Here is a 20,810-nt window from a genome sequence, read left to right on the forward strand (position 1 = left end):
TCTCAGCCGCATACCTTCCTGGACACCAGAATACCACGGCAGACTCACTGAGCAGGAAGTTCTCACAAGAACACAAGTGGGAGATAGACACAAGAACCCTACAGCATATATTCATCCGCAGGGGATTCCCCAACATAGATCTGTTCGCCACACCCAAGAATGCCAGATGCCCACCATTCTGCTCAAGAGAGGGTCTAGGTCACCAAACTCTGGGGGGCACCTTCCTCATTTCATGGGACGCACCTCTTCTCTATGCCTTTCCACCTCTTCCCCTACTATTCAAAGTGCTTCCCAAGGTAAAAGTGGAATGATCTAGAGCCATTCTCATAGCCCCAACATGACCACGACAAATATGGTATCCTTACCTCTTATTCCTGGTGGTCTGTCCACCTATCACCCTGTTGATGCAACACCTCCTCTCGCAGGATGCAGGTCAGTTTCTTCACCCAAATCTAGAATTTTTCCATCTGAAGGCATGGCTTCTTCATGCTTCCAGAATACAGAGATGACCTGTTCAGAACAGATATAAGAGATTCTTTTAAATAGCCAGTGTTCGACAATACATTATACTTACCTACATACTTACAGTGGGGGGAGGGATAGCTCAGTGGTTTGAGCATTGGCCTGCTAAACCCAGGGTTGTGAGTTCAATCCTTGAGGGGGCCACTTAGGGATCTGGGGCAAAAATCAGTACTCGGCCCTGCTAGTGAAGGCAGGGGGCTGGACTCAATGACCTTTCAAGGTCCCTTCCAGTTCTAGGCAATAGGATATCTCCATTAATAAATAAATAAATACATGGAAAAGATTCTGAGCTTGGTGTGACACCAAACATGTCTCAGCAATGAGCGCTCCTTTACCACTCATCTTGGACTACACCCGACAGCTAAAAAGATCAGGGCTATTCACAAGCTCTGTTCATGTACATCTGGCTGCCATTATTGCACTCCAAGATAGAGGGTAGTTCAGTATTCAACCATCCAATGACAAAAAATTCCTTAAGGGTTCCTACAGAATCTTTACCCTGAGATACAAGACCCTCCTTGGGATCTCAACCTATCTCACCAGCTCTCCATTTGAACCTATGGCGACCTGCTCCTACATGCATCTATCCACGAAAATGGTCTTTCTTGTATCCATCACATCTGCCCAATGGGTAGGAGAAATAGGTGCCCTCATGGTGTACCCCACATACACAATCTTTTACAAAGATAAAGTAATTTTACAACCACACCTGAAGTTTTTACCCAAGGTACCATCCTCTTTCCCTGTAAATCAACCTATCCACCTTTCCTAAACCACGTGGCAAACAGCATGAAGCTATGACACCTTGGATGGCAGACAAGCACTAGCCTTTTACCTTGACAGTCATCACACTTATTCTTCTCTATAGATAAAAGATCAAAGGGATTGGTCGTATCCAAACAACATCTGTCAAAATGGGTCTCAGAATGCATCCACCTTTGCTACCAATGACACAAACTTCAGTCCTCACCTGGAACTCATACGCATTCCATTTGCTCGCTTTCCACCTTGATAGCTTTTCTAAATAACATGTCGATTACTGGCATTGGTAAGGCAGCCACATGGGCACCCATGGACACATTTAGTCAACATTATGCAGCATCAGATGCCCTACTAAGACCACTGTTCTATCCTCCTTAGTAGATGTCTCTCTGAAGCCCCAGCCTTCCATCTAGGGGCACTGCTCTGCACTCACCTACAATGGAGCACCAATGGGAACACTACTCGGAGAAGAACAAAGGGTTACTCACCCTGTGCAGTAACTGAGATTCTTCAAGATGTGTGTCCCTATGGGTGCTTCACTACCCTCCCTCATTCCCTCCGCTTCAGAGTTCAAACGTAGGCTCTGTGGTAGAGAAGGAACTGAGGGTGGTGAACCACACAGTGCAATATAGCCACTGCTCACAGCATGAGACGGGGAGGAGAAGTGTGCAGCCCAACTGGCACTGCTGCCAAAGATCTCTGATCCCAGGCACGGGGACACTACTGCACCTACAGTGGAGCACCCGTAGGGACACACATCTCGAAGAACCTCAGTTACTGCACAGGGTGAGTAGCCCTCTCTTCCATGTCTTTTTCCTGCTTTCTTTTACAAAACACACTGCTTTCTTTGGGAGACTATGATTGTAAGAATTGGAAGGAGGGTCACTAAAGAGGGGTGTTTTAGGAAGCGGTTTGAATGAAGAGAAGGTTGTTACGTAGTGCAAAAAGAATGGGAGTGCCAGGCATTTGAGGAAGACATGAGAAAGATACCGAGTTCATGACATTTGAGCACTGAAGGACTGGACAGCGCAAGGGCCTAGAAATGGGCTGTGACACCTAGCAAGCCTCGATCACCAGTTAAAATCCAGGCCAGGCTGATGGTGACAAAAAGTACCAGCCAGTGTTACGTGGCCTATGTGAAGCAGATTAGTAGCATCATTCCACTTGCAGTGGGGAGGAGTCAAACATCACGAACACCATGACACTCTCAGAAAAGAGGCCAAGAGCTGAATGAACTTGCAGATTTACTAGCCCTCTCAGTCTGGGAGGGGGGCCTTGAAGTGCAGAATGAAGATTCTACATTGTCACTGCTCATGCTGTATCTTCCCTGCATATGAAAAAGTTCTGTTCCCAATACTATTAATTCAGTACCTAAAAATAACCCTTTTGTTCCATTTACACTGTTCCAAGCTGCCTTATTTATTGTGCTGTTTGTGTTGTACAGTGTCCTCACCTCTCTGCAGGTCTATATTTCACCCAATGTGCTTTATTTTATTATAGGAAGATTGTCATGGCATCTTCAGAATAAATGTAAGTGTTTCAAAAAATCTGAATTTAAAGCTAAGACCTGGAGAGAAAAAGCCTGGATTTTGGGTGCCACGAGTCTGGTGAGTAGTTGTAACTTGGCCAGCTTTTCTTCAGATAGTTCAGTTGTTAATCTGCTGCAGGACCCAAACACTGCAGCATTGTAGTACTGAAAGTAGCAAATAAAACTGGTGACAAACAGACCAATCTAGTTTCCCTACCAACCTGAGGGAAGCGCAGGAAGGACAAACATGCTGCCTATTACTGTACATATCTGATATTTCCTATTTTACACACAGGGAAATATTGTGGTTAGGGCTGTCAAGCGATTAAGAAAATTAATCGTGATTAATCGTGTGATAAAAAAATTAATCATGATTAATTGCATGATTAATCACACTGTTAAACAATAATAGAATACCATTTTAAATATTTTGGATGCTTTTTACATTTTCAAATATATTGATTTCAATTATAACACAGAATACAAAGTGTACAGTGCTCACTTTATATTTATTTTTATTGCAAATATTTGCACTGTAAGAAACAAAAGAAATAGTATTTTTCAGTTCACCCGATACAAGTACTGTAGTGTAATTTCTTTATCATGGAAGTTGAACTTACAAATGTAGAATTATGTTCAAAAACACTGCATTCCAAAATAAAACACTGTAAAACTTTAAAGTCTACAAGTCCCACTCAGTCCTATTTCTTGTTCAGTCAGTCACTCAGACAAACAAGTTTGTTTACATTTGCAGGAGATAATGCTATCCGCTTCTTGTTTACAATGTCACCTGAAAGTAAGAACATGGCACTATTGTAACCGGCGTCACAAGATATTTACATCCCAGATGCTGTAAAGATTCATATGTCCCTTCATGCTTCAACCACCATTCCAGAGGACATACGTCCATGCTGATGACGAGTTCTGCTAAGTAACGATCCAAAGCAGTGCAGACCAACGCATGTTCATTTTCATTATCTGAGTCAGATGCCACCAGTAGAAGGTTGATTTTCTTTTTTGGTGGTTCAGAGTCTGTAGTTTCCACATTGGAGTGTTGTTCTTTTAAGACTTCTGAAAGCATGTGCCACACTTCGTCCCTCTCAGATTTTGGAAGGCACTGCAGCTATCTTTAGAAATCTCACATTCATTCTTTCTTTGTGTTTTGTCAAATCTGCAGTGAAAGTGTTCTCAAAACGAACAACGTGCTGGGTCATCATGCAAGACTGCTATAACACGAAATATATGGCAGAATGCTGGTAAAACAAAGCAGGAGACATACAATTCTCCCCACTGGAGTTGAGTCACAGATTTAATTAACTTAACTATTTTTTTAACAAGCATGGAAGCATGTCCTCTAGAATGGTGGCTGAAACATGAATACGAATGTTTAGCATATCTAGCATGTAAATACCTTGCAATGCCTGCTACAAAAGTCCCATGAGAACTCCTGCTCTCGCTTTCTGGTGACATTGTAAATAAGAAATGGACAGGATAATCTCCCATAAATGTAAACAAACTTGTTTGTCTTAGCGATTGGCTGAACAAGAGGTAGGACTGAGTGGATTTGTAGGCTCCAAAGTTTTACATTGTTTTGTTTTTGAGTTTTTTATGTAACAACAACAAAAAAATCTACATTTGTAAGTTGCACTTTCATTATAAAGAGACTGCAGTACAGTACTTGTATGAGGTGAATTGAAAAATACTCTATCATTTTTACAGCGCAAATATTTATAATAAAAAATAATAATATAAAGTGAGCACTGTACACTTTGTATTCTGTGTTGTTATTGAAATCAATACATTTGAAAATGTAGAAAAACATCCACAAATATTCTATTGTTTAACAGTGTGATTAAAACTGTGATTAATCGTGATTCATTTTTTTGAGTTAATCGTGTGAGTTAACTGCAATTAATTGACAACCCTAATTGTGGTATCTCAGATGCAACAATGATGTAATGGCAAAAGTAAATCTATGATTTATATTCTGACAGTGTCAATTTAAGATTTTCTAACACCTAAAAATGTGTGAAACTTGTCTTTAATTGCTTATATTTTGAAAGGAGGTTGTTTCACTTTTTGCAAATTCAGCAAAACGGCTAAAATTATTTTCATTAAGGGGGGAGGGTAAAAGAATGTGGTAGCATGGGAAAATTCAGAGCCATCCTACACTAATGAAATAATACACTGTGATTTGAACAGTCAGTGAAGCTATGGCATCTGCAGAACTCTTTCAGCTTCCGTATGCTTCAGATAAATTCTGAAGGCAGAATTCCTGTGAGTAAGCAAATTCAATCCACTTCAGCTTGATCCAGAAATAACTAAAAAGATCTTAATCAGCAAAACTATGAAGTTTGGAGAATTTTTTGTCACTGCAGAAAATGTAGTACTCAAGGAGGTCAGTACCAGTTGTTGGCCTTGTAGGACCGGATTTTCAAGAGCCCAGTACCTCATAGCCTGAGTGTCACAGTGGGAGCTATGTCCATATTGCAAGCGAGGGGTGTGATTTCCCGGCTTGTGTGCAGATACCCATGGTAGCTCAATGAGAGCTAGCCTGAGTATAAACAGTAGTGTAGCTGCAGTAGTGTGGGCAGTGGCAACGGAGGCATGGTTTGTACTAAGCTAGTGGTTCCCAAACTTTAACAACCTGTGAACCTCTTTCACTAAAATGTCAAGTTTCGTGAACCCCCTTCTAAAAATGAATATTTCCAGGGATTTTCTCCTTTACCTGAGTGTAAATTATAAAAGCAGTGATCTTGGAAATATAACATTTGTTTTTATGACATGCTTATTCCACACTATTATTAATTATTATTTATCATTACAGTATTTTTATTACATTATGAAAACAGCAACACTCTTCCAAGATCTCACTTTCGTAGCTTGTATCACTTTGAATAAGCCTGTTATAAGAAAAAGCTCCTATGTTTCATCAAGGAGTATTAGATGTGAAACAGCATGAAGATATTTAAGAAGCCAACTCAAAGAGTTCCTCCTTCCACAAGCATTCAGGTCTTGAGCAGTCCAGGCAATCAATGCACATTACAACAAAGCTTAAACTTGTTCTTCATAATAATTTTAAAAACAATACTAGCTGCCTATTTAATTATAAAATCAGCAGAAAATATCCACCTCCCTTTCCATTTCTTATAAGGAGTCTTGAAGTTTAAATCTCTTCAGTGTGATAGATAGGCTTGCTTTGATCTGCTTAGCTCTTGGAAGCTCAGGGGCTCCAGGCTGCCCGAGGCTTCTAGGGACAGCTCTGTCCACCATTAGGGAATTTTTTCCTAAGAACCTCCTGTAACATTTCGTGAACCCCCAAGGGGTTCACGAACCCTAGTTTGGGAACCACTGTACTAAGCAAAGCTAAGCTGTGCCTCTGCTGCCACTGCCTGTGCTACCACAGCTATACTGCTACCTATACTCACACCAACTCAGGGGAATCACACTCATATTGTAGACATAGCCTTAGCGGTGAGATTTTCCAAGAAGTTACGCTGGTGGGGAAACTGGAAATCTAGCTACTTATTTTGGTGTCTGAATGGTAGCTGAGGCTGAGCTTTTCAGAAAATCTGTCTCTGATTGGGGATGCACAGCTCTTCAGAAAACTAACCTCTAATGGAGTCTTTCATTTTCAAGTGGAGTTTCTTCCTTTGGAATCCTGGCTAACCCAAAGAATGTTATGTTTGAAGGCTGAGAAAACCAGTGATTTCCTCTGGTTAACATTTCTCTTTGGACTAGCAAAATCTGATATTACGAACGAATATGAAAGATAATCTGCAGAAGCACCTACTGACTAAACCAGGAGCCTGAATCACATCAGCACTTTTGAAAATTCTGTTCCTTGAGGTACATTAGCAGGGTTGTATGACATAGCTTTGTTTCTGCCAGTGTCATCAGAACTGTTTTTTTCACGATCGCTAACTTTTGGCAATGTACTGTCAGAAACACTCTAAAATACAGTGCCATGTCACAAGCTTTATCATTTTTACAGTAGCTCAGCTTATAAATAAATATGAGATTGTAAAGATTTAGCAATTAAATGGAGTATATGTAATTTTTTTAGTTTTCAAAGTATTATTATTCAGAACATTGCATGATATTTTGTAGAGATTTAGACAATGCCACGGTCACTGTAACAAAGGAGTTTACAGTCTCAGACTAACATAGAATATGAAGAAAAACTAAGCAGATATGGAAAGAAAAGTTGAGTAATAACACAAATAAAAACTGTGCTTCTTTATATGATTAGCTCCTTTGTATAGCATGAGGTTGTATTCTTTGACTTAGAGAGGCCACAGTACGATGCCTAAGCTCCATCTTATCAGAAGATAGTTAAAATGCACTCATTCCTTTACTATTATTTCAGGGCAAATCCTCGCAATTTTAATTTTGACAATGTGGGAAATGCCATGTTGGCACTATTTGAAGTTCTTTCATTAAAAGGCTGGGTGGAAGTCAGAGATGTCATTATTCATCGCGTGGGGCCGGTAAGCAAGCATATCAAATCCTGGTAACGCTTCGAAAGCTGCTGAATTTGTTTTGATGAATAATCATATTTTTCGTATATGCAGATCCATGGAATCTATATTCATGTCTTTGTGTTCCTGGGCTGCATGATTGGATTGACCCTTTTTGTTGGAGTTGTCATTGCTAATTTCAATGAAAATAAGGTAATAATTCAGTTATTGTATCTCACATGGGAATAGGTTCATGCTTTGTTAGCTTTAAACATCATATGACAAATTGTGCAATATGAGATAATAAGATGTGCTGTTGCTAATATAAGTAAGTTACAATTCAAGAAGCAACCTCATTATTTCCTTAGGATCATATTACCTGAAGAGAGATATAGGACCAAATTCAGATCTGAAGTGAGCAGATGAAGGTGTACTGAAGTATGAATTTAGGCATGGTCTCAATTTGGCCCATAAGCAATGAACAAAGAGAACCATTCTTTGAGTTCCTCACTTGACAAAAATGGTGGTGAGGGGGAAAACTCTTGAGACACAGATCTAGAGTCTGTGACATGGTTGTTTTTAAATTTCACTAAGCTTGTGTCTTTATTTTACTACCTTTTTATTTTTTCTGTAATGAAATCTTTCCAATAATCCACTAGTGTTTTATTAATCTTTTTTATTGTGTAATCCCTTTTAATTTAATATTTCCTGTGCTGTGTGATTTTTGGCCTAACAGTGAGAATTAATACATGTTATAATAATCAGTCTCTTTAACTGCATCACGTTTTAGGGTGTATCTTCCCAGGGCATATCTTGGGGACACAATTCCATAAAGAGATTATGTCCACCTCAGAGGGAGCTTTTCTGATCTTATTAGTAGGACAGCCACCTGTTTGTTTGACTCACTGTTCCAAGTCTAGACATTCCAAGACACGCCATGAGGATGGTACCACTGCTCACACAGCTTTGTATGGTTAAGTGCTTACTGGGCAAAATTTCTATGTGTCTGGGAAAGCAATCTGTGACATTTGCCTTTAAAAGTTCTCTGTTGCTTTTCCAGCTCCAAACCCTTGGTATGAGATTTTATAGCTCTCTGATGTTGTAAGGACCTTATTATGACTTAAGATAATTTTAAATAGTGTAGTTTGTACTATGCTATCAAAATGCTTATGTGTGTGCTCTTTATTACTACCTACCCTGAAGTCATATCTGTACTTCTTATGCTTCCTTTATGGAAAATGTTGTAGCATAGCATATGTTTATTTTATTTAAATTATACTACAAGCATAGGAAGTGTGTCTGTAGTGCTTTTGTAGAAGGCTGGTTCCCTGATAAGCTAGAGCAGTGCTGACAAGCCAATACTTTGCTGCAGGGTTTTTTACAGCAAAGTCCAGACAGAATCGACCACTGTTTAAAGCAGTGCTCCCCAGCAAATGGTGTTCAGTCAAATGGAAGACCTCCCGTAGGTTTCCCTACGCCCACTGAGCCGCTGATACAAAGAGCAACAACTGAGCTTGCTGCGTTGAGTCCCAGAAACTCACAGCTAGTGCATTTGGAAATCTTCTTGAGTGCAGGACTGATGCTCTGACCCCTTTACCCAAATACTGTGTTATTCAAGGAGAGTTTGAGAATGTAACTTTATTTCAAGCCCCGAGGCAAGCTGTTGTTTTCATGTGCACAACATTTAAATGTTTAAGATTTTATATGACAAAAGCTTCTTGTTTTTCTTTGTTAAGGGTACAGCTTTACTGACTGTAGATCAGAGACGGTGGGAAGATCTAAAGAGCAGACTGAAGATAGCTCAACCTCTTCATCTCCCACCTCGTCCGGGTATCAAAGATATTCTGATGTTATTCATGTTGAGCCCCAGTGTTCATAATTCCCCAGGAGTCTAAGATTCAAATTAAAATTGTAATCGTTAGGCCACTAGGAGGTTGTGCATAAGTTAATGTGGAAACAGGCTCCAACTACAGATCTCTGCATAAGGCTATTAAAATCAACCCAAAAAAGGTTGTGCTTCAATGGTTTTAGGATAAGCCTTAATGAAAAAATGAATTTTAAATGAAATATATTTGCACTTGCCTGTTAATGATATGAATTGAATGTCTTATCTTGACAGCAATTGAATGATGCACTTGCTTTACCCCTACCAAAGCCTTCATGCAACATTGGTGTTCAGTATTTGAAATTACATGTTCAGAAGCACTATTCAATATGTGAAACTGTAGCAGAAAATTAGAAATGTATTTCAAAACTAGGCAAGGATTAGGTTACCATTAACAAAACAAGAAACAGGGAGAAAAAAATACCACTGTGTGCAATTTAATTCTTCTTGTTTAACTCCTTCTTTTTCAGATAACGATGGCTTTAGAGCCAAAATGTATGATATAACGCAGCATCCGTTTTTTAAGAGGACTATTGCTGTGCTTGTTCTGGCCCAGTCTGTCTTGCTCTCAGTGAAGGTATTTTTGTTTCTTATTGCGTCTTGTAACGGTGGCGGAACGAATGAGCTGTACCCTTTTAAAATAGTGAACTGTACATAAGCTAGCAATGAACTGCTGGAAATATAATATTTCTAAATGCAGTGGGGCAGATACTCAGCTGGTGTAAATCAGTACAGCTCTATTAAAGTCTCTGGAGCTGTGCCAGTTTATACCAATTAACAATCTGGTCCACTATTTTTAATGTCTCATTTAACGCTAAATCCATATAAAAGGAAAGATGCACCCACCTACCATTCCTGCCTGAATGTGTTATTCACTGTAAAAACAGAATCTATGGCAACAATACACACTGAAATAAAAATTAAAACGTGGTAAATAGATTTTTATATCTGTTTTATGATCTACTACCTTTGTTCCATTTCAGTGGGATGTCGAAGATCCAGTGACTGTTCCTTTAGCAACAATGTCTGTTGTTTTCACCTTCATTTTTGTCCTAGAGGTACAGTAATATATTTAGTTGTTTCTCCAGAGTCAGACTAGTTTTGTATATTTTATTTTGGTTCTAGGGTTGCTGTCCAAGTTTTAATTGCAGGCTACATATCCATGGGGCAACTCATATGACTAGTGCTTGAGTATGTATTGCAGAAATGTGTGTTTTACTTGTTATGGGGCTAGACTTGTGTATCCTTTTCAGTCCATGTATCTGCAACACAGATAATTTCATCCTGGATATGTATAGCAATGAGAATGGTATTTCAGTAAATTTCTAAAGCAGAGTTGCAAAGGGTGTTCTGTGCAGTGAGCCAGCACAAGGTCTAGCTACCTGGGAAGTCCTGCTTAAAACATACATCCTTCCTTTCATTCTCAGTCTGTTTAAATATGACACCATGAGAAAACAGAAGGCAAAAGGACTGTTAGCCATAGAAAGCACATATATTTCTAAGCATCTCCTGTGTGTGTATCCATCTCCTTTGCCTCAGTCATTTAAAAAGCAAAAGCAACAGAATTACGGGTAGTATGTAGATATGAGCGTAGAAAAGTAAAGGTTATATAACGGGTATATTGGGAGAAGACTATGACAAACATAACTATTTGGTGTATAATTTCCTTTATCATATGCCTCTCTTCTCCCATCTTAAAAGACAATATTTAGTACAAGCAGTGAAAAGAAGGTGGTTGGTTTTCCTTAATTAGCAGCCTGGAAAACACTGCAACCAACATCAGCTCTGTGAGCATAATTAACCTGTGGGACTCATTTCAACAAGATAGGAATGAGTCTGAGAGCTTAGTAGGGTTCAGAAAAAGATTAGATATTTATATAGGTAATAACATAGATAGCTACACTGGATAAGATGAAAAATGAGAAGGGATATAAATCCTCATCTTTCAGATTGTAAGCCAATCACAAATTTAAATCTGCCAGTAAAGCAGTCTAGTAATCAGAGAACTCAGCTCCTCTGTGTACCTAAGAAAGGAGATGGCAACTAAAAAGGCTCACTTTGCTAGTCATCAAATAAAGAGGCTCAAACTAAAGCCTTAGCAGCCTTTACATTTTAGCTGATTTATAGAATTGCACATAATATCCTTTCTGTAGTTTGTTTGTTTTTACCATTCTACAGAATCCTCCATAAAGTTATGAGTCTCTCATTATAATGTCAACAATTACTACAACACAATCTGATACTCTATTTATTTCCTGTGGTAAGTATGGGGAAATATGTTGGTATCTGAGATACCTCTGTGAGGTAACTGCTGGTTGAGAAATATTGACTTTTTAATGGCAATCATTCTACCTGGAGGCCATCCTGAGTAGGAAACTGTCTAGAGGGCAAAGGAAAAGTTGGATTCAAGGTAAAATTTCTGTAGTACATGGGATTCAAACAAGTCTAATTCCAGTGCCCTCTACCATGCTAGCACAAACAGATAGAACTTGTGACAAGGAAGCTAAAAGAGCCACTAACCAATGTGGGGAAATGAAGGCCATTCCTCAACAGGGGGTCCAGAATCATGCCCATCGAGGAGAGTTCAGACTAACAGTGGGAGTGCTGCGCAAGGAAAGAGAAAATTCTGTAAAGCCCAAGAGTAGACTGCATCTTAATGAAAAAGTGATCTAGATACGGATATAAATTAAAAGCCTTTTAGACAAAAGAATACAGGCAGGATCTAAACTGTGTGTTCAGCTTTCTCACCTGGATTAGAAAGTTAACAGGTAAAAATAAAATATTCCTTTGTTTCCAAACTGAAGAAAACTCTTGATGCCTATTTGGCTCCCTTATCAAGGTCCTTCTTGAAAAGTTTAGAGCCATTGTGCCCACAAGCATCTCCTGAGTCTACCCAAAAATTCCAGTTCATTTGTGTCATGCATATCCCCAACCTACCAGATACATCCCCACAAGCCAGATAAATGCAGCTTGCTGCCAAGTACTTGGTACCTGTCCTGGTTAATCATGGCCAAACCTGAACCCTGGTAGACACAGAATCTGAGTAGGGTCAGGTCTAACTGCATAGCTCTGGTAAAGAATGCAGTGAAACAGTTCTAAAGACCACCAATGAGAGCTCAAACCTGTGTAAGAAAAGAATCACTCTTCCTATTGCAAACATCAATACAAGTGGCCACAGAATCAGTGGAAAAAACTTACTTTGAGACCTTATTATTATTTTAGGATACTATGAGACATGGCTTTAGTGATGACTGAGATGAATATCAGGTGGACCCCATTCTTACAATAAAATATCTTGAAAAGACATGGGAAGGAAGGATTTAGTCTGCCTGTGGTAGACCATTTTTTTAAAATCCTGGTAGGTGGAGCTATTGTATCCTGCTAACTGTGGGAAAACTTGGTTTGTGGAATGGGAGGGATGGAGAAGTACAGCAAAAAATAGATATTTGGAAACTGAAAAATATTCCTCTGCAGATTATAAAAATTGTGACTCTGTCCTGCACTTTCCAGTCATATCTGAGTGGAGAGTATACGATCAGGTAAGTGAAGAGTGTCAAATTTGAGCCTAAACCAGTGTCACCTTTAATACAATTTAGCCTTTGGGAATTTAACAAACATTGTTAAATGTCAGTATTGAAAACTAGGATATAAAACCAAAGAGATTAGTGCCTAATTATTATTTCTTTTATATGATATGCTTTAGTAACATTTAAACCGTTAATATGTGTAGCTAAGAACTGACTGTGTGCAACGCTAAACCTTCTTTTGTAGACATTCTGCATGGATCACATGGCTTGTACGACTGCAAAATACTGTTATCTATTCTAAACAGAACCTATTCTTAAACATCCTGCCTGTGGCATCACTAACTTTCTAAGAAAAAACAACGAGGAGTCCTTGTGGCACCTTAGAGACTAACAAATTTATTAAGGCATAAGCTTTTGCCCAAATAAATTTGTTAGTCTCTAAGGTGCCACAAGGACTCCTCGTTGTTTTTGCTGATACAGACTAATATGGCTACCCCTCTGAAACCTGTTTCTAAGAAAAGTCAACCCTTTCAGTCTCTGTGTTCATTAGGAGCATTGTGAAACCCACTGCAATCTACTGGCCCACACTATTTTTTCCTCCAATCTTATGCTTCCTGTGCTCATGTATGCTGTTGAGCATGGATAGAGTTCACCAGAAGTAAAACAAAAATCTTTTGCAACAGGAAAAAGAAGGTTGCTTTTAAATTAATTTGCAGTACATGAGACATATAAGACAGTTATAACCTTGCATATAAGTGTATTTGTGCGAAATTGGCATTAATATATACTTCAGTCTCTTCATACACCCATACACACACATGTAATTTTTTAGTTATGCATCATCAGCTTAATCATTTTCTACCTTCATACTAATCCTTTGTTTAACTATTAAAACTCCTACTCATTTAAAACCAATCTACAAGTAGAACACTATCAAAACATTTTAGGGACCAAATGTTCTTATAGTGAAAAATAACCTTTTGCTAAGAATTTGCACTAGCAAGACTATCTTTATTGCTCTCTAGGTCACTATGAAGATTATTGCCATGTCACCTGCTGGCTTCTGGCAAAGCAGAAGAAATCGATATGACCTTTTGGTGACCTCCCTTGGTGTTATATGGGTGATACTTCACTTTGCCTTACTAGTAAGATCAACAATTGCAACTCCAATGATCATTTATTGGTTTTATTTGTTAATCACCAACAGTTTTACTGCTATCCTGATTCAAATAAGGACAATTGCCAAGCCCAGGGTGTTTACAAACTAAAAATAAGACCCAAATAAAACAAGATGCCCTGGGAACCAAGAAGAAGGTAACAATTTGTGGAATTGGTGAACTAGATTTTTCTTACATCCTATAGTGCTGAGGTGGAGAAGATATTGCACTGATATAGGTTAGGCTCTCGAACTTTTTTACTGGTGACCCTTTTCACATAACAAGCCTTTGAGTGCGACCCCCCTTATAAATTAAAAACACTTTTTAATATATTTAACACCATTGTAAATGCTGGATGCAAAGCAGGGTTTGGGGTGGAGGTTGACGGCTCGCGACCCTCCATGTAATAACCTCGTGACCCCATGAGGGGTCTCGACCCCAGTTTGAGAACCCCTGGTTAGGGTCTGCGGGCCTTGTGGAGGAAGTGAGTCCTTAGGAGGGATTAGAATGAGGAGAGGGAAGAAATGTGGTGTCCTGGGATTGGAAGACCTTGCCAGGAGCAGTTTCACTGGGGGGTGAGAGAGGAAGAGAGGCTGGAGGGAATAATCCATGTAGGAGTCATTGTAGAGAAAGATAAGGCAGATTTTCTAAACCGATGAACAGCGCAAAGCATGTCAGTGAATCTGGTCCATGCATTTTTGTTACAGAACAACATTTAGTCCAGGAAGGCAGAAGATTTATCTGTCCAGGGAAGAGGTCAGCTGCACCCTCCCTCTCAAGTTTAAAAAAAAGGGGGAGCGGGGGCGTACACCCTCATTTGTGGGAACGTGAGCTCTCCCCCCTTATCACTGGAGAGGAGAGGTGGCTTCAATCAATAATCCCCAGTTGTGGGTGTCACCTCCCTACATTGTTGAGGGCCTTCCCTCTGGTCTATCTCAAGCACTCTTTGTGGGGGCAAAACTGTCCCTTTGTCCCTGGCATCCTCAATTTGCCCCCTGCTGCTGAGTAGCTTGGCAGGCCTGTGGAGTTTCTGCAAGCCAGCAGCTGCCTAGACTTATAGAACCGGGAGGCTGTTGGACATAATTACAGCCCAGCTAAGAGAACTGTGAGGGTTTTGTTGGTTTATTGTGTTGGGAGGTTTGACTAGTGCTTTTGAAGTGGCACAGCTTTTTCTGTTAGTTTATTATTATTCAGCATTTGTTGTTGAAATATTACTTTTTTTAAAATGCTGATTGCACTGTATAATTCACAGAGAGATTCATGCAGAAAAACTGATCATTTGAGATATCACTGCGGGACACTGTATATGAAGTCTCTTGTGTTTAAATTTCAGAATGCATACACATATATGATGGGTGCATGTGTAATTGTCTTCAGGTTCTTCTCAATTTGTGGGAAACATGTAAGTACAAATCAGGAATTACAGTCAATACAGTGCTCATGCATAGATTAAAAGATTTATCACTTTGCTTTTCTACAGCACATTCTACAGGTCTCCATTTTATGTACTACTGCTATAAGTCTCCATTTTATATGTTTAACTTAAAATATCAGAGTTTTAGTTGTATTACATTGTGACGTTTCCCCCTGGTGTTATCCAGACCGGTGATCTGCTAGGTCACTCCAATCCTTGACTCTGGGAGCCAGCCTTACCCTGCTCTGCTGTGAGAACCCCCACTCCTGGGCTATTCATGCACAGCCTCTGGCATGTAAGCTGCTTCTTGGATTGTGCAACTGAATGACCCTAGCCAATATCTCCAGTCCCAGACACAACCCTAGGAACCTCCATCTTGTAGTGTCCAGTTATGCCCGCTGGATGCTGCAAGCTTATATGAGTTCGTCAATTTAACAAAGAAATTGATATGTACCAGGCTTGTTATCCCAAGGGGAGTCTCTGACATGCTTCAAACCAAACACACTGCTTCAGGTAGAATAAACAAACAGATTTTTGAACTACAAAGATGGATTCAAAGTGATTATAAGTCGAAACATAACAAGTTGGATTTGGTCAAATGAAATAAAAGCAAAATGCATTCTGAGCTGAACTTAACACTTTCAGTGCCCTTACAAACTTAGATGCTTCTCACCACAGGCTGGCTGGTTGCTCTTCAGCCAGGCTTTCCCCTTTGATCAGCACTTCAGTTGCTTGATGGTGGTGGTGTCTGTAGATGTAGATGGAAGAGAGATGAAGAGCATGGAAAACGTCTCTCCCTTTTATATGTTATTTCTTCCCTCTTGGCTTAGCCTCCCCCCGCCTTCAGAGTCAGGTGAGCATTACCTCATTGCAGTTCCAAACTGACCAAAGGAAGGGGCGTGACTCCCTCGAGAGCTCAACAGGTTATTTTGTTGCTGTCTAAGCCAGCATCCTATGTTCCTGTGAGGCTGGGCTGGGTTTGTCCCATACATGCCCTGATGAGATGTGAACAGACTCTGTTCTTGGAGAGTTTTTGCCTGGGCTTGCTTTAAGCCATGAGGATACATTTTCATTCTCATAACTATATATGAAATTATAACCTAGAACATTACTATAACATTATTGTAACAGTTACTATAACATCACTATAATAACCATGCTCAGTTCATCATGAGCCTTCCGAAGACACCAAACATGACAAACTTTGCATTGGATACCACACAATCATTTTATAAAGATGAACAAGGGGGTATACGGTGTTCCTCCAAGGTACAGAGCATCACATAAATATCAGAAATAAATTATGGTTATTGGAAATGCTGTACATTTTTTGCCATCAGAAAGATAACTAAGACACAACACCATTTAAAATTATTGCCCTCTAAAGCCCTGAATATATATTGTGCCCTTTTCGGTATTTGTAACCATTGCTTTTTCAATGTGTTGCGATGTGTTACTTTTATTTTTTTTTATTTATTTTCTCCACAAGAAAGCAGGGTATGGGGTGATGTGCTCATCTTGTGCTGCTGTCCACATGCAGAAGCTCCATCCTGCACAGTGCAGGTGTTAGCACAGTGCTAGTGTTAACTTGCACATTATATTTTATCTAAATAAGGGATTTGTGCTCAGTAAAATAAAGATGTTGGGCCAAATTCTCAGATTCATTTGTATAAATTAAGAGTAGTTCCACTGAAGTTACTTTCGATTTACCTGGTATGTAGATTTACACCAGTGTAACAGACAGCAGGTGTAACTGACAGCTACCTATGCAGAGAACAAATGTATCTCTTTAGTAAGTTGTAATACTGTGCATTCTGTTGTGGCAAAGCTTCTCCAAACATTATCCAAACATTTTCTATGACATAAGACATATTAGAATAACTGCAGTCAAGGAAATGAATTCTGTATTAGGACTAAAGGGTGAAGAATAGATAAGTCACAGAGTCTGTTCAGCAAAGAAAAAAGTCTGCCTCCATCTAACCACACAGAGCATGGAGAGCCTTGGAAGTCAAGTGAAAAACTCTTGCTTCTCTTATGCAACCAGATCTGGTCATTTCCATCAAAGCTTTTTGAAGTATTCTAGATTTTTTTTCAAGCCTTTAACCTAGTTATTTATGCTTATGTGTTAAAAGCTTTATCAGTCCCATTAAGTTATGGCTATGATGTAGTGCGATGGGAAAAAGTTAACATGATTTGTCAGATTTGTCATGATTCTGATGAAAATTGTTTCACCTCCCCTGTAAATAAAGAGACATTCCTGCAGTGTCCAAATATTTTTGAAATTAATTCAATCTAAAGTAATAATTCTACCATGATGCTAAAATATCATACAGCTTCCATTTTCTCTACATTTTGCTGTATTGTGTCTCTTTGTCTCTGCCTAGACACTACAGGCTGATTTGTGTAAGAAATTAAAATAGTTTAATCAATCTGTGCGATTGTTATGTCATAGTCTCTCTGAGGGGGGCTAAAGTTTGCCCTTGTAGATAGATGGGTTTCTTTAAATCTCCAGTGAAATCCTGTACTGATTACCATAAACCAGTGGTTCACAACCAGGGATACAAGTACCCCTGGTGGTATGCAGAGGTCTTCCAGGGGATACATCAACTCATCTAGTTATTTGCCTAGTTTGACAACAGGCTCCATAAAAAGCACTAGCAAAATCAGTAAAAACTAAAATTTCATACACACAATGAGTTGGTTAGACTGTTCTGTATACTATACACTGAAATGCAAGTACAATATTTATATTCCAATTGATGTATTTTATAATTATATGGTAAAATGAGAAAGTAAGCAAATTTTCAGTAATAGAGTGGCTGTGACACTTTTGTATTTTTATGTCTGATTTTGTAAGCCAGTAGTTTTTAAGTGAGATGATGAAACTGGGGATTCTCCAGACAAATCAGACTCCTGAAAGGAGTGCAGTAGTCTGAAAAGGTTGAGATACACTGCCATAAACCCTGGAACAAGAGACCAAGTGTTGTTCCAAACTCAGACTGACAGTGTAGTATTTCACTGAGCTACCTCTAAACTACTGGATTGGCACATTAACCTATACGTTTTCCCAGTTAAAAGAACAATCATTACATGATTTAAAGTTACAAATGTGTTAAAGTCTCCTTTATTTTTGTTATTTAATAGTATCATGAATTGTGTTTCCTCTCTGCCTTTCCAGGTGACACTGAAAATGCTGCTGCTGACTGTGGTTGTCAGCATGTATAAGAGTTTCTTCATCATTGTGGGAATGTTCTTACTGCTTCTTTGTTATGCTTTTGCTGGAGTAGTTTTATTTGGCACAGTGAAATATGGAGAGAACATTAACAGGTACAATATTGGCTTCCCTTTGTGGAAGGTTTTTAACAGCCAAATAAAATATTCCCATCCACTGAGCACAAATTTTCATTTGGTTTTATGTCAGCAACCAAGAGCCAGAACTCTAGGTCTAGTTGAGCGGCACTCGGCTGACAATGTATGATAGACGGCTCTAAGCCACCTTCCCATTCCCCAAATCCTGGGACTAAACAGACACCCAGTGTAATATACAGAAGACTAACGGCTGCTCTTCATTGTGCTAGCTGGAACAATCCCAAAAGGACTGTTCCATTGGCCCAGGTGGCTGGAACACTGTGCTACAGCTACACCTGCTCACACCCTTGGTTCCATCCAAAAATGGTCCCTACACCTCGAATGGAGTGAGAGGGAGCCAGCTACATTGGCTTTATGCCACCTGGGAATTATCCTACATAACCCAATGACAGCTCTCCATCCCCTTTGCACCAGAAGAGGCACGAATAGGATGAAGGCTTGGGGAAGGATATGGCCCCAAATGAGCTTTTATTACCTGATAAGATATTAGCCAAATTTTTCAAAACTGGGTGGCTAGAGTCCGGCTTCTAAGTCCCTATTAAATTAATGGCATAAATTATTCAGTGAATATGTTTGCAAATAATTCTCTGAGTTCCACCAACAATATATGGGGCATGAAGCTCAGGTAAGAATCATAGAAAATACAAATTATTTTTTTTTACTTGTTGAACACACAGCAAAATAATTCTCCAGAAAGTTGCATGTGTTTGTATTGCCAAGCTTTTATTTCTGACATCTGAGCTGCTCTTTTTCTCTTTTTGTTTAAAAAAACAGGCATGCAAACTTTTCATCAGCTGGCAAGGCCATTACTGTACTCTTCAGAATAGTTACTGGGGAAGACTGGAACAAGATTATGCATGACTGCATGGTAAATACAGCACAATCACAGATAAAACAGACAAGAAACTGATTGCGCAATTTCCTCTGACTCAGTATCCAGTGCTCTGGCTTGGTACAAAGAAGCACTGTGTTGTTGATGGTGCCATCGTCCTTTAGATAAATCTGATCTTAAAATGAAGTACCCTGGGCCATTTCATAAGAACATTAATCTTGATATCCTGGCCCAAATTCAGTTAACATCATTTTATTTTGCCTAACATAAAATCCCCTCCCACCCCGCCCCCATAGTTTCAGTTACATTGGATAAGGTATTCTTCATTTCCTGTCTTGAATACATGGGAGTGGTTGCTGTTTGTTAAACGTGTCGTAACATGTCATTGCCACTGGTTGCTGTTTTGCTGTAATAATATATACCCATGCTCATATAGGGGGGTAATTGTAGAAACATGTGTTAAATGGATTTATCGTGCACCTTTGAAATCTGCCTCTCCTTCACTCTGCCCACTAATCCATCACCTATAGGGCCAGCTCTGAGCTGCTTTCAGCATCTACCATTTAAAATAACAGCAAAATATTTCCTCCTTTCTCCCAAAAGTGGTATTTCTCCACAAAACCTACACTGGTTTGAGGTGCATTACTGTATTATTTTTATTATTTTCTAAAAATATAGTTATGTTAACTGCAGACCGATAAGCAATCCCTTGCCTAATTTTTTGATTTAATTATTTACTGTTTTCTTTTGAAGGTTCAGCCTCCTTTTTGTACTCCAGATAACAGCACATACTGGAGGACAGATTGTGGAAATTATGCTGGTGCTCTGATGTATTTCTGTTCCTTTTATGTCATCATTGCATACATAATGCTAAATTTGCTTGTAGGTGAGCAACGATTATTGACTATGAAAAATAGTTATCTTAAAATGTGGGTGGAGTGCCATAGATCTGGGTGCCTCATCCAGAACAGGCCTTACGTTGTAGACCATATCAACTGTAACATTTTTTTAAACTCTCTCAGTAAAAAGAAATTGTTAAATGCCCTCAAGTTAATGTTATAATTGTCTGATGTTTTCAGATACTTGGCTGGTATGTTATGTGTTTCTAACCTTTATTTTAAATTGCTGGCTGTTAACACTAAATAAGAAAATGTCTTTTGATAAGGAGGTCTGTAAATGAAAGTTATGTGAAAATGAAAGAGTAGATGAGAGCTGTACAAAGGAAATCGTTTTTGCAGAGCTAGTCTACTCTCCAGTTTATATTTTATAGGCCTAATAATCCAACTCCTGCTGAAGTAAATGAGAATCTTCCAGTTGAATTTAGTGAGTGTTAGATTAGGCCCCTACTTAAGAT

General features: G+C 39.1%; 1 protein-coding gene across 1 annotated transcript in view; it reads left to right on the top strand.

Moving 5' to 3' along the window:
* NALCN (sodium leak channel, non-selective) overlaps positions 1–20,810 on the top strand; it is a 268,079-nt gene that overhangs the window by 237,189 nt on the left and 10,080 nt on the right. Inside the window, exons 22-32 of the mRNA XM_034758207.1 lie at positions 2,785–2,891; positions 7,182–7,302; positions 7,387–7,485; positions 9,009–9,102; positions 9,628–9,734; positions 10,141–10,215; positions 13,710–13,829; positions 15,175–15,243; positions 18,434–18,582; positions 19,399–19,492; positions 20,210–20,342. Coding sequence (XP_034614098.1) covers positions 2,785–2,891; positions 7,182–7,302; positions 7,387–7,485; positions 9,009–9,102; positions 9,628–9,734; positions 10,141–10,215; positions 13,710–13,829; positions 15,175–15,243; positions 18,434–18,582; positions 19,399–19,492; positions 20,210–20,342 — 1,168 coding nt within the window. The remainder of the gene's footprint in view (positions 1–2,784; positions 2,892–7,181; positions 7,303–7,386; positions 7,486–9,008; positions 9,103–9,627; positions 9,735–10,140; positions 10,216–13,709; positions 13,830–15,174; positions 15,244–18,433; positions 18,583–19,398; positions 19,493–20,209; positions 20,343–20,810) is intronic.

The sequence above is a fragment of the Trachemys scripta genome, chromosome 1, assembly GCF_013100865.1.
Source record: "Trachemys scripta elegans isolate TJP31775 chromosome 1, CAS_Tse_1.0, whole genome shotgun sequence".
Taxonomy (NCBI): Eukaryota; Metazoa; Chordata; order Testudines; family Emydidae; genus Trachemys; species Trachemys scripta.